Source organism: Chrysochloris asiatica, unplaced genomic scaffold, assembly GCF_000296735.1.
Source record: "Chrysochloris asiatica unplaced genomic scaffold, ChrAsi1.0 scaffold00019, whole genome shotgun sequence".
Taxonomy (NCBI): Eukaryota; Metazoa; Chordata; class Mammalia; order Afrosoricida; family Chrysochloridae; genus Chrysochloris; species Chrysochloris asiatica.
In genome coordinates, this window is record NW_006408537.1 from 3,255,146 (window position 1) to 3,269,595 (window position 14,450).

General features: G+C 45.3%; 1 protein-coding gene across 1 annotated transcript in view; it reads right to left on the minus strand.

Moving 5' to 3' along the window:
- Positions 1-10,541, minus strand: part of TRAM2 (translocation associated membrane protein 2) — a 107,885-nt gene extending 97,344 nt beyond the window's left edge. Inside the window, exon 1 of the mRNA XM_006835711.1 lies at positions 10,289-10,541. Coding sequence (XP_006835774.1) covers positions 10,289-10,408 — 120 coding nt within the window. The 5' untranslated portion in view covers positions 10,409-10,541. The remainder of the gene's footprint in view (positions 1-10,288) is intronic.
- Positions 10,542-14,450: the final 3,909 nt, after the last annotated feature.

Below are 14,450 nucleotides of genomic sequence, written 5' to 3' on the forward strand. Positions count from 1 at the left end.
GGTTAATGCTTTGGACTGCAAGGTCGGTTTGAACCTGACTCAAGGTCAGCAGTTCAAGCTCATCATCTGCTCCTCAGAAACGGTGTACAGGGTCGCTATGAGTCGCAACTGACTTGACATCACTTAACAACAACAAACTCCAGAAGCGTTGGGTCTGAAAAGTTCAATTTTGGTCCAAGTTCCAAGGAATTCTCAGCAGGAAACCAGGCATTGTGAAGTGGGCCCAGTGATTTCCTGCAGGACTCCAGGAATGGCCGGAGGGCAGGTCTGTTTATCTAGGATTGCTCCCCCAAGTCAGGAGCACCCAGATCCTCTCAACCTTGGAGAAAACCAAACCCACTGCCACCAGGTCAGTTCTGACTCAGAGTGGCCCATAGAACAGAGCTCCATGGGGTTCCAAGGCTGGTCATGTAACAGAGGTAACCTGCCTCATCTTTCTCCCACAGATCAGCTGGTGGCTTTGAAACACTGCTCTTTCTGCTAACAGCCCAATGCTTAGCCCACTACAGGACCAGGGTCCATGGCCCCTTTAACCCACTCTCCACACCCTCACAAACTCTGGCCACCATCTTTCACAGCTCCCCGTACTATGCCAGACACACAAACTGTGACCACTTGACAGCTAACTAGCATGGATCTAGGTGGTCCTCAGAACAAAAGGTCAGGAAGAGAACATGTCTATACAAATTACTCTTGATCCTGAAATAGGTACATTCTTGCCCCTCCACAACAGACACACATCTTCATAATTGTTGTTGTTATTAAGTGCCATTGAGTCGGTCCCACCCATAGGGTTTCCAAGGAGTGGCTGGTGAGCTTGAACCGCCAACCCTGAAGTTGAAACCGACTTTGCAGTTCAGTGCATTAACTCACAGTGCCATACCAAGACACCAAGACTCCTCATAATGGTGGTGGGTTACGAAAAGGCTCTCTTTGAAAATTCTCTGTAAAAAGAAATAAATATCCCCTAACAAAGAGTGATGAGGCTTTCTGCTCCTGTTAAGATTTACAGCCTCGGAAACCCTGTACAGGGTCGCTATGAGTCGGAACCCACTCCACAGGACATAACAACAACAACAAAGAGTGGTGGTGGTTATGCGCCGTGGAGTCGGTTTGGACTTACAGCAACCCTGTCTAGGGTTTCCAAGGCTGTAAATCTTTACGGGAGCAGAAAGTCTACCTTTCTCCCACAGAACGGCTGATAATTTTGAACTGATCTTGAGGTTAGCAGCACGACTCTTAACCACTACACTACCAGAGCTCCTTTAACAAATAGTAGCTACACCTTCAAGTAAAGACAAAAAAAAACCCCATCTGATTACACTAGTAATCATCTGCTCCTATAGAGTTCAAGTGCATTTTTTAATGACTCCTGTCTCCATTTCAATGGCAGGGTGCAGAGAATTACACCTTCCTTACCCCAGGTCTGAGCTCTTCTCTACCAATCCAAAAGGAACATCCTATGGAAGAGATCACCTAACCTTGGGTTTTAACCAAGAAAGCCTCCCCAGTGCTAGAAGTCACACACACAGATCCAGGGAATTCACATATCCTCAGAGCAGTAAAGTACATATCAGAGTGCAAGCTGGACCTCATAAGATATCTCGGAGTGACTCCTATTCACTTCTCTGAAAACTGACAACTGCACACCTCAGGTCTCCATCTAATAAACCACTCCTTCTACACCTTCTACCAACAGCAGTGACTTGATGTGGAGGTTGCACCTGCCACTTATATCAAGCTCAAGATCTGACTCCTATCCACAAATAGTTTATCAGCTTGAAACAACCACACTGTGACCTCTCTAAGGACAGGAACCCCACCTTATTCATCTTTGCATTCCCAGAGCTCAACACCAGCACTCAATCAGCAGCTGCCGAATAAATGAAGGTTACAAATTACGGAGCTCTGCATAGTCAGGCTGCTAACCTCAAGGTCAGCAGTTCGAAACTACCAGCCATTCTGTGGGAGACAGATGAGACTTTGTTATCATAAAGATTTAGAACCTTGGAAACCCTATGCAGGGTCTCTATGAGTCGGGCTCAAAGGCACACCACCACCATACATGCATTAATGTTCAAAGGTGGAGTCTGAAATTGTCATGAACAAAGCAAGAGAAAAGGCACTGGACTTGACTCAGAAGATGGGTCTTCAAGGCTCAAGTTTGCCAAAAATTCACTCCACTGCCCTGGACAAATGGCCTAACCTGCGGGGCCCTTAGTTTCTTCTTTTGTAAGCATAATAGATGATATCTAGTTTTCTCTCAAGTCCTTAAAATTGCAAAATACTTGAGCTCTGACCACAATACTTGAGGATAAGAACAATGAAAATATATAGCAACCAGAGGCTCTTACACAAGTGTTGGCTAATAATAGGCGGTTCCTTTAACAGCAGAAAAAGCCTCGACCTAGTTGCCTATGTTCACATGGCATACACACACTATCCGAGAGATGCACCATTCAGGGACTGCTCCAGGCAGAAAAGCCTCCAAGTAGAACAATGACCTACAGATACAACTTCCAGGTACTAAATACATTCCACTCAGACAAAGAAAAATAAAACCGCCTGTGGCTACATTCGTGGACACGTCAGGACTGAGCCTTAAATGTGGGCCAGACATTGCTGAATTCTTATTTTCACTCCGCCTCCAGCTCAGAGTGGATGGTCCTTGGCCAAGTCTCTCCTCTAGAAGCCAGGCTCTGGATGTGTGTGGCAAACTCCCCCTCCCCCCCCCAAACCATCCAGATTACAGGGTGAGCACAGTAAAGCATTTCACGGATACAAAATGCTGCCAACCCCTCAAGACTAATGACAGAAGCCATCAAGAGCCAACGTGGCTCAAGTGGAGAGCCACACAGCAGCCCCTGGCTGCCACATTCACCAGAGGGTTTCAAAGGCCTCAAAATTGTACCCCTCACTTGGGCCCCATTTCCTATATTGAAAAGCAAGGAAAACCATGTGGACCTAAACCAAGGGCTGTCCAGAAAATTTGCTCACAAAGCTCTTTTAACCACACAGTTAACTAGCAACAATAACCAGCTGTTACCGAATTAGGTAGGTTTGGCTTTCGTCTACTCTGGGACCTCTGAGACAATGGAGGTAAACCAAGGCAAAGTACTCCATGGGGTAACAGATAAAGCTCTGCTCCTGAAATAAGACAGGCTGTTCCAGAGCCATGTTAGCAGTTTTCTTCTTACTGTTTTTCTCCCCATTCTTTAACCATTAGATATCAATGGATACCAGATACACAGAGTTGGATAAAAAGGTTATGAGATAGTATCAGTAAAGGTTCCCAGTAAAGCCTGCTAATAGCACTCTCACTGATTAGAAAGCACTTGTATAGTTTGGGAACTCTAACCCAGTCTTATCATCCTCAAGCCTCTGGCTTCATCATTTATCAGGGTGGGAAAGAGAGGTACATCAGCCATGCCACAAAGCAATTTATGAGGCCCCTGCCCAGGACGAAAGAGATCAAAAAGGAGCTCATGCCTGCCAGAGTGAAGTTTTCACCATAGCAACACATGTTATTCTACAAACAGTCAGAACTAAAGCGCCCTGTTGTGACCAGTCCAGAGAATGCCTCTGAGAAACCAGTGACTGAAGAGTCACACAACAGAGAGAGAGAAAAGTCACACCTATTTAGCTTGCGGGGCAGTCTCTTCATAGTTGTTACTCCTCAGCACAGCAGACAGTAGCAGCACTAAGGACTCTCCAATACTTGTGGCCCATGTGCTAATAAGATGAATGTCAAAGAGAAAACAGATGTCCTCTGTGAAGCAGCCATAACACAAGGCTCAGTGGGAAAGAGACTCAGTAAGGTGTGAGCATCCCCCTTTGGAGAAGAGACAGCTAGCACTGCAAGAACTTGGAGGAAAGGCTGACTTTATCTCTGGGGTCACATTCTCCTATCTGCTGGTGGAAGGTGTACTCAAGAATGAAGTCAGTAAGAATAGTAATCAGCGCAGGCACCAAGCTGGGAAGTTTTTACATGTACACACAATCGACATGGTTAGGTTCCAAAGATCAGGTAGTTATAAAAAAAAAACAAAACATCAGCATTATGTGAAAATGGAGGATTACTACATCAGATCGCAAAAGGGAAGATGACTACATCACTACAAGGTAACCAAATTACATCATTACATGATTGTCAAATCACATCATCGTATCGCTACCAAACTGCATCATTATTTAACTGCAAAACCACTGAGAGTCATGGTCCAGCCAGCCTTACTCTTGGCTAGCACCTCAGTGTTTGATGAAGTCATTAGTGCACAAAGTAGTCATATAACCAGATAATAAGAAATGAGTATATGTGTTACTCTTCATCCTGCAATTAAAGTAAAAAACTCATGAATTTACCAATAACATCTTTCTGGATATCACATTTTCACCAAGGGAAGAAATAGGGGTAAATGACACACCCTTACATCTCAGAGGACAGGGTGACATTTGGAGCTTAACCACTAGCTCCAAATTTATACTCTGTTGCTCAAAGCAAACTTGGAATAATCTTAATTGCAGACCAAAGGTACCCAAGAGAATACGTGACACTTCTTTCTGTCTCTTGTTTTCTCCTGACTTTTCTAGAACACAGCTAAAGGACTATGTAGCACAGCTGGGGAGGTAGATGCATAAGGTCAGTAACTATAAAAGTGTCTTTTGGTTTCCACAGCAGATAATAGAAACGTCTTCAAAAGTGCATTAGAAGATAGTCAAAAGACATATGACATATGAAGGGGCTTCAGAAAGTTCATGGAAAAATTCCACTATCTTTTAATTCCACTTGTTCATGAACTTTCTGAAGCCCCTCATAGGTCCACAGATGGATGTCTGTGCCATTAATACACCTACCGGGTGTTATAAATGGTTAATGAGCTTAGCTGCTAACTAAAAGCTTGGAAGGTTGAGTCTACCCAGAGGCACATTGGAAGAAAGGCCTGGCAACTTGCTTCTGAAAAATTAACCACTCAAAACCCCTATGGAGCACAGTGAAAACACGCTGGGGGTACACAGGGATTCACTCTAAGTCAGAATCAACTCAACAGCAATTCGTTTGGTTTGTTCTTATCTCTATTAACACAACAGAACACAAAACATTAAGAGACCAGAAGCCTCAGTTATGACATTGTGCCTACAGGTATGTTTGGGAGAGGTAAAATGATGTCATGGAACCTATGTACTAACAGCTCTGACACAATGAACTCCCATTGTATGTGGTGCCAACATTTCATCCTGACAAATGTCAGGAACAAGGAAGAAAACAGTTCCTGGAGAAGAGGTCTACTGCATTTGCCGTCAAAGCAAATAAAAAGCAAAAACCAACTATGACCCTGAGTTCTACTTAAATCATTACAATCCAAACATAAACCCAACCTATAAATGATGGGCCCAAAGTTTCAGAAATGTTTCCTTCTAGCTGCAGAGTATAGGTGCTCTGGTAGCATAGTGGTTAGCAGTTGGAAACTACCAGCTGTCCTGTGGGAGAAAGGTGAGGCTTTCTGCTCCCATAAAAATTTACAGCCTTGAAAACCCTATGCAAAGTCACAATGAGTTGGATTGGACTCCAAGGCACACCACCAGCAACAGCTGCAGAGTATGCAAATAAACTGAAAAACAACATAAAAAAAAAACCGCTGCTTCTGCCTCAAAATAATATTTTAGAGGTAGTATGTAAATTCCTTCCTCTCTATTCCATGTGCCCTCTTTCTCATTCTCATTCTCTATTTGCTAATGAAGAATTCTCCCTTCCCCTGACTATTTCAGTTTGAAACGTGGCACTAAACAGGACACTGGAAAGCAAAGGGAAGGGCGGGGTGGGGAGGTGGGGGGGAGGAGAGGGTGGGAGCGCTGCTTTCAAATTTCTCACACACACACACTTTCCAACAAGTAGCCCGCAGCCTGAAGGGCAGTCCGGCCAGACTCCACTTAAGAAAGGACTGAAGGACCAAACTGTTGAGTAGAAAACATCCCCCTGGGCCACCTCTCCCAAAAGCAGAGTTAAGAAAGAGAAAGCTAGAAAGGAAGGAGGGGGGAAAATAAAGCTCCACATTCCTGACATTTTTAGCCAAGTGCTGTGGCTGCAAAGAAATGCTTTATTCCAAACAGCCTGTAAGAAGGGGAAAAAACTTGGATTCAGAGGTATTACAGCTTGAATGGCATCTCCCTCTCCCCAAAATACAGCGCTGTAAATCCTAAACCTCTATGCTTGTTATAGTCTCATTTGGGAATGGGTTGTCTTTGGTACAGTAATGAGGCAGGATTAGTATAGGGTATACAGAGGGACTCAATCTCTTTTGAAATATAAGAGATGAAACACACACTAGCAAGGAGAGACAGGGGAAGAGACACGCCAAGCCACATGAAGACTGCTCAGAAGCAGAAACTCAAGAGAGAACTTTCCTCCAGACCCAACTGACAGAGAAAGCCCCTAGATCTAGTACGCTGAATTCGGACTTCTACTTTGTAAACTGTGCGATGAGACCTGGTGTGAAGCTGTAGATAAGCATTAGACTGTTAAGTACAAGATCAGCAGTTCAAACTCAGAAATCGTATCTATCAGTGATGGGGAACTTTTTTTTCTGCCAAGGGCCATTTGGATATTTATAATATAATTTGCAGGCCATTAAAAATTAGCCTGCCATAATGTGATGGCTAGAACTGAGGTTGCCTTGTCAGAGCCAGACCAAATGATTTCGCAGGCTGGCCTTCCCCACCATTGATGTCGCTATGGGTCAGAACTGACTGGACAGCACTTAACAACAAACTGTGAAAAAATAAACTTCTGTTTGTTAAAGACAACCACTTGCAGTATTTCTGTTATGGCAGCACTCGACATGGGGAAAGAAAGTGCCCTCCGCCTTGGAAATGTGAGACGGGATCTCAAGATGGCCCAAAACTAAACCCTTTCATGTGCAGTCCCAAGAGGAAGTAATCCAAAGGGAAGGAATTTGAAGTCATCATCCCACAGGACTGAAGAACTGGGTTCCCTGACAGAAACTGAAAACCCCTCTGAAGGTTGGAGAGCTGACTAGACTGGGAAGAGATGGAGACCAGGGAGGGCTGAGCTGCCTGGGTAGTGAGGGAGAGGGGCCCAGCTCTTTGTGGAAAGAATTACAATTGGGTTTTCTCAGCTCACTTTCTGAATGAAGGAATCCAAACCTAGCCTCAAATCAGGCAGGAACCCAAGAGGTTGATGACCCGTCTCTTTTTCCTCCACTTTCCTTTCCACCTCCTTTTGTCCCCGCTTCTGGAAAAAGTATATTAAGTGCTGAACTGGCCCCAAGCGACACACACCACACAGCTCCAGGAGTACCCAGACACTAAGTAATATCCAGTATGTTCTCTGCTACACTATGAATCTAACTAAACCTTCTGCCATCAAGTCAAGTCTGACTCATAGCATCCCTACAGAACAACGTAGAATGGCTCCATAGGATTTCCAAGGCTATAATGCATCAGACTGCAGAGGTGTTTGAACTGCAAAGGCCAGTGGTTCAAGCTCACCAGCAGCTCCTTGGAAACCCTATACAGGGTCACTACGGGTTGGAATCGACTCGATGGCACTTCACAACAACAATCTTTATGGAAGCCAACTACCACATCTTTCTCCTGAAAAATGGCTGGTGGGCTTGAACTGCCAGTCTTTTGGTTAGCAGCCAAGTGCTTAACCACTGTGCCACCGGAGCTCCCTCACTCCAAGTATAACGATGCTCATATCCTGTTTCTCATCAGTCACTAGAAGTATCCCAGAAATTTCTGATCTCATTAGCAGTGTTCCATGGATTCCACTCTGAAGAGTCAGTCAGTCAAAGGAAATGAACAATGCAGAACATTATCCTTGATAAAGGAGGTTAGGGGCATAGTTATTTATCTCCCAGACCAGTACAGAATGACCATCCCACAATTCACCTTGAAGAAAATGAGACAACTTGCCTTGTCACAGGAATAGGAAGAAGGTGGGTAAAGATTGTGGGGACTAGGAGTTCTGCAGGCATTTCACCATGGCCCTTCCATACTCCTCAGTCTGATCCTATGAAGGGGCGAGGATCGGTGCATTTTTTTGTTGTTTTAGTTTTGTTTTTTGCCACCTTTGTCAGATTCTGGGAGTAAGAGCTCCTAGCACTTTTCAGCTCCCAGAGAGGCAGACTGAATGCATAAGACTTTCTTTCCTTTAGATAAGAAACAGGGAGGGAAGGAGGTACTAAGCTCAAACGCTAGGGAGCTGTTTTTGAGCAAAGCAAAATCAGGTAGAACCACAAATCTTAACAAGTGCCTCAAACACAGCAGAGAGACATGAAGCCCTGCAAGAGCACTAATGGGTTGCAGAGCATGATATGGCTCTGAGGTCTACAGCTGTCACATGTGTCTTCTCAGACACACCCTCCAAGACTGGTGACAGGGCACTGGGAGGTCTCTTAAAATAAAGGACAGTCAAAAGAACTGAGGTTATTAGCTGGAGGGGGGGGCGGGGAGGGGGAGGACATACACACACATCAAAACTCTGTTATTTCATTAAGCTATTGTTGTGATAAATAATAAATAGCAGGGCTCAAGGAGCAAGAGACTTGTTTTCACATTTGTAGAATACATACATTTTTTTGCCTACATGATCACAGTTAAACCTTACAGTAAACTTGGGAGGATTACGAGCTTTACTAGCCTCACTTTAATGATGGGAAACTGAGGCTCCAGGTAGTTTTAAGTCAGACTCGATGGCACAGCAAGGAACGGAATACAGGGTTCACCCACCTTGACAAAGCCCTTTCCAATATACCAGGAGAACTGGGGGGTGGGAAGTGTGTGGAAAGAGGAATAAGTGGAAAGAAAGAGTTTGAATTGACGTGTGGTGCTGTAGGCTAAGCACTGGACTGCTAACCACACAGTCAGTGGTTCAAACTCACCAGCGTTCCTTGGAAACCCTACACAGGGTGACTATGAGGAACCAAATCTAAGGCACTAACATAATAACTGAAAACTGGAGTGTGGACCCAAATCCTAGTCTCAGATGTATTTCCTACAGACCCTGAAGCCCAGACAAGGACACATCCACGCAGCTAACCCTGATATGGGAAGCAGGAGAATGTCCCCAACTTGAGGACAGCTTCACCAGCCAAGTAGGACCCTCATGGTCATCTGTCAAGAGGAGCCAAGGAACTTGGAGATAGAGAGATATAAAGGGAGAAATCAGCCTCACTAGAAATCCTTTATCTCCAAGGCAATTTATAAATGGTTACAGCTTCCTAACCCATCCCCAGAGAATGCAGATAAGCAATCCCATCCAGAAGGAAGGGCCAAAGGAACTAGTGGAGACTTGGGTGGGTGTCACCTATTTCACTTCTGAGACAAACAGACCCAGTTTCCTTCAGTTCCTTACACTTCTTAATATCACATTTTTCTCCCTTTCAAAAAGTAGGAGTCCTTCCCTGAACCAAACCTCATGGATCCTGACCCCTTTAGGGCTGACTGTAACATCCTGTTCTATGAGGCCTACACCATCACACTACTGTCCCTTCAACCTCTGCCCCCCATCCCTACAGCGGTAAAGATCACCTTTCCTCTAAAAGCAGATGGTCCTCTTCCCCTCTCTTCGACCCTGTAAGGAAGAAGCAGCTCTGGGTTCACCAAAGATGGATCTAAAGGGGCAGTCACATTAGGTGACAAAGAGTACCCCAAAACTACTTTTAGGTTGGAGCAGAGGACAGCAGAAATGCACTTATGGGATTAGGCCAGGGACACATGTGAACTCCCCCCTCGCAGGATCTGGATTGAAGGATGCATAACACCCTGGTGGGAGGTGGAAGCGGGCAGGGTTCCTCCCACTGGAAGAGCCCAGTAGGGCTGATGATCACGGCTTGGGAGGAGGAGTTGTGCAATGACTGTGGGTCTGGGAATCTCCGGGCTTGGCTCCCAGACACAAGATAGGAAACCCCACGCGTCGCGCCAGGGTGGCAGCGCTACGGTTGGTTCGAGGCCAGGCTTGGATTTTGGAGCTGCAGAGAGTTGTAGGATACAGTGGGGTGTCCAGAGGGACGGTAGAGCAGGGCAGCTGGCACGGCGCGGGGCCAGAAGGTGGTGTCTAAGTTGACCGAGAAGCCAAGGGGAAGGGGTGTACAATGCACAAAGCAGAGGTGGGGTACAGTGCACAAAGCCGGGGGCTGCAGATAACGTACGTGGCAGCCAGGCGTCCCCGGCTCAGACGAGGACCCCGAGAACCCGCGGGGAAATGCTAAACGGAGCACCGGAGGAGACACTGCCAGTCCCTCCCGCCTCCGGTCCAGTCTCTCACCTCGAACATAAGCCCGATGAGGACGCAGAGCACCAGGCAGAAGCCGATGTCCGCATGGTTGTGGATGACGAACTCCTGGCTGAAGAGAGGGTAACTTTTCGTCCTCCTGCGGAAAGCCATAGCAGCGGGCGCGCAGCGGCCGGCGAGGCCCGCACACTGCGCTCACAAGCCTCCCGCAAACTTCTCCACCTCCGGCCCGGTCCGCCAGCCGGCCCGTCGCTCGCTCGCCGCCGGCCCAGCGCGGAACAACTTCAAGGCCCCGCCCCCTTCCTCCGCCCACCCCCGCCCCCGCCGCCCGGAACCGCCCCCAGCCGCAGCCCCCTCCCCACCCGCTGCCCACACTCGGCGCGCAGGGCTCGCTCCGGCCCCGCCCCCTGCGCGCTTAACCCTCTTGCAGCCAGGGACGCGCGAGAACAGGCGGTGGCTGTCATGCTGGCGGGCGGGGTGGCCAGTGAGGCCTGGGTTCTCCCTGTCCTGCGTCCGCGCAGAGCCCCCGCTGCATTCTCGAGCCAAAAGACTCGTCGCCGTACGGAGGAAGCAGGCCTCCGGCGACGCGGACTCCAGCGCTGCCCGGACAGGAAGTGGGCCCGGGTTTCCCACTCCAGGGCGCCCCGCTTCTTCCTCTGCGGGAAGGGACAGGCAGGGTGAGGAATGGGCCCGGCCGCCGGATATTCTCGGGGTTGGGACAGTGGTCCCTGGGGTTCCTTGTAGTGAGGGAAGTTGCAAACTAGCCTTCTTGCTGGCCTCAGCGCCTTGTGACCGCCCAGGAGGACGTAAATTAAACTGATAAATGAATGAACTGGCTAGTCGTTTAATGACTGAAATTGCAGTGGCCTGAATATAGTTTTAGGAGCCCTGGTAGATTAGTGGATTACAAACTGGGCTGCTCACCTAAAGATCAACAGTTCGAATCTACCAGTTGCTCCATGGGAGAAAGATGAGGATTTCCTCTCCTTTAAAGATTGACAGCCACCACCGCCACCAGGCATTGCCCAGAATTCTGGAAATACTGAGCAAACAGTGAAAAGATCTTGCCCTGGGGAAGCTTACATTCTAATGGAGTAGGCATCGATGCAGTTTTGTTAAATTTTGAGACCTTGTCCTACCATTAATTCGTGTTAACATATATTACTCAAAGTCAACCTCTAATATTAATTGATCTGAAGAAGTGAAATAATAAAAATAATCTTTATCATTGAAAGTATTTAATATTACGTTTTTAACAATTCTTGTTAGGTGTAGTAAGTTCTGACTCTTACAGAACCTATGCATAATAAAACACTGTGGGGGTCCTGAGCCCTCTGTTGCAACCACTGTGTCAATCCATCTCTTTGGGGTCTACCTCTTTTCCCCTAAACCCTCTATTTAACATGATGTGTCTTTTTCCAGATTCCTCTGGATAGATAACATGTCCAAAATAGTGAGAGGAAATATCACAAATGCATCGCTTCTCCACTCTTTCCTGTTCATTGTCGAGCTTTCACATACACACGTTGTTGTGTATAGTGACACTATATAGAGGTTCTGAGAACAGTGGTGGGTTTAAACTACCAGCTTTGTGGTTAGCAATCCAGTGTTTATCCTACAGTGCCACACCAGGGCCCTTAGTATGAGACAGTTGAAAATACCTTGGCTTGATTTGGCACACCTTGGTCCTCAAAGTAATTATCTTTGCTCTTTTAACACTTTAGAGAAGCCTTTTGCAGCAGATTTCCCACTGTAATTAATGTCTTGATTTTTTTGACTGCTGCTTCCATGACGTTGATTGTAGATCCAATTAAAATGAAATTCTTGACAACTTCAACCTTCTCTCAGCTTATCATGATGTTGTTTATTGTTGTGAGTATTTTTGTTTTCTTTACATTGTATTCTAAACCATACTGAATGAAGACTGTAGTTTTCCATCTTTATCAGTGAGTGTTTCAAATCCTCTTCACTTTCAGCAAGTTTCAAAGGTTGTTAATGAGTCTTCCAAATCAATACTGTGTTCTTTTTCATATTGCCTGACATCTCAGATTATTGGTCAGCAAACAGATTGAATAAGTATGATGAAAGGATACAACCGTGCCACACATCTTCTCTGATTTTAAACCACTCAGTATTCCCTTGATCTGGTCGAATGACTGCCTCCTGGTTTATGTACAGGTTCTGCATGAGCACATTGAAATTCTCTGGAATTCCCATTCTTTGCAATGTTATCCATAGTTTGTTATGAGTCACAGAGTCAAACACATTTACATAATGAAAATATAAGTAAACATCTTTCTGGTATTCTCAGCTTTCAGTCACGATCCATCTGAAGTCAGCCATGATATCCCTTGTTCCACATCCTCTTCTGAATCTGGCTTGAACTTCTGGCAGCTCCTTTAGATCTACTGCTGCAGCCATTTTTAAATTATCCTCATCAAAATTTTGCTTGTGAATTATTTGATCATTTCTGCATTCCACTGGACCACCTTTCTTTCAAATAGGGATCAGTCGGTCAGGTATCTGTCCTCCTAATTTCGTAGCACAAACAAGTTAGTGTTTCCAGTGCTGCTTCAGTTTTTTAAAACATTTCAATTGATCAATTCCTGGAGTCTGTTTTTCACTAAAACTTTCAGTGCATCTTAGACTGCGTCCTTCAATACCACCAGTTCTTCATGAGATGCTTCCTTGTGAAATGGTTGAACATTGGCCAGTTCTTTTATTACAGTTACTGTGAATTCCTTCCTTCGTCTTTTTATGTTTCCTACATTGTTCACAGAGTCCTTTGTGTAGTGCTGTGGGTTAAGGCACTGAACTGCAAAGACGTTTTGAACCGTAAGGTTGGCGGTTCAAGCTCACCAGTCTTTCCTCTGAAACTGTCACTATGAGTCAGAATCGACTCTATGGAACTTCACAACAACGACATTGTTCACTATTTTGTCCATAGAATCCTTCAATAGTTGAAATCCAGTCTTGAATATTTTCATCAGTCCTTTCAGCTTGAGAAATGCTGCATGTATTCTTCCCTTTTGGTTTTTTAACTTCAGGTCTTTGCACATTTTATTATAATACTTGGCGTTGTTTTCTTGAGCTGTCCTTTGAAATGTTTTGTTCAGGTCTTTTACTTCATTCTTTCTTTTTTTTTTTTTTTCTTAAATGTTTTATTGTGAATTATGTGATAGTTTACATGGGAGAACATTGGTTTTACATTCATTCTATCGTAATTTCATCTCATTGCCATGGTTACAATCCCCTCCATGCAATCCTTCCCCCGTGCCCCCCAGGTCTTCAGCACACAGTCGCTCTCCCTCTCTGGATCTAAAGTCTCCAGCTGCTCCATCGCTCCACGTCATCATCTCTGGCTCCATTTCAGACATCACTGCTTCTCTGAGTAGGGTCCCGCTCTCTGCTCTTCTCCCTTGATGGTCCTAGGGACTTCCGCTCCTAGACTGAAAAGTTAATCACTCCCCTCCTTGCTATAAAACGTCTACCTTTACGTTTCCGACCTTCACAATCAGTCCTGATAACAATTATTCACTCTTTTACTTCATTATTTCTTAAAGTCTCTGCATTCAAGAGCAAGTTTTAGAATCTCTTCTAATATTCACTTTTGTCTTATCATTCCTTCCTGTCTTTTTCATGATCTTTTGCTTTCTTCCTGTTTGATGTTCTTGATGTCATCCCACAACTCTTCTGGTCTTTGATCATTAGTGTTCACTGTGTTCTCTAAGGAGCTCTGGTAGCGTAGTAGATTAAGAACTGGGCTGCTAACCGGAAGGTCAGTAGTTAAAATCTATCAGGCTTTCTTTTCCTGTAAAGATTTACAGCCTTGGAAACCCTATATAGGTTGCTGTGAGTTGGAAACAACTCAGTGGCATACAACCGCCGCTACTACCATTGAGCTTCTTTATTGCCTCTTCCCCCAGATGTAATCCATTTGATTTCTGTGTATTCCATCTGTTGAGGTCCATGTACATAGTGATCTTTTATGTTTAAAAAGGATTTGCAATGAAGAAGCTATTGGTCTGGAAATTTTCTATCATGCAATCTCCAGCATCATTTCTATCACCAAGGCCATATTTTTCCAACTACTGATCCTTCCTTTATGTTTCACATCCTAGTTACCAGTAATTAGCAATGCATCTTGATGACATGTTAGATCAATTTCAGACTGAAGAAGTTGGTAGATTTCTTC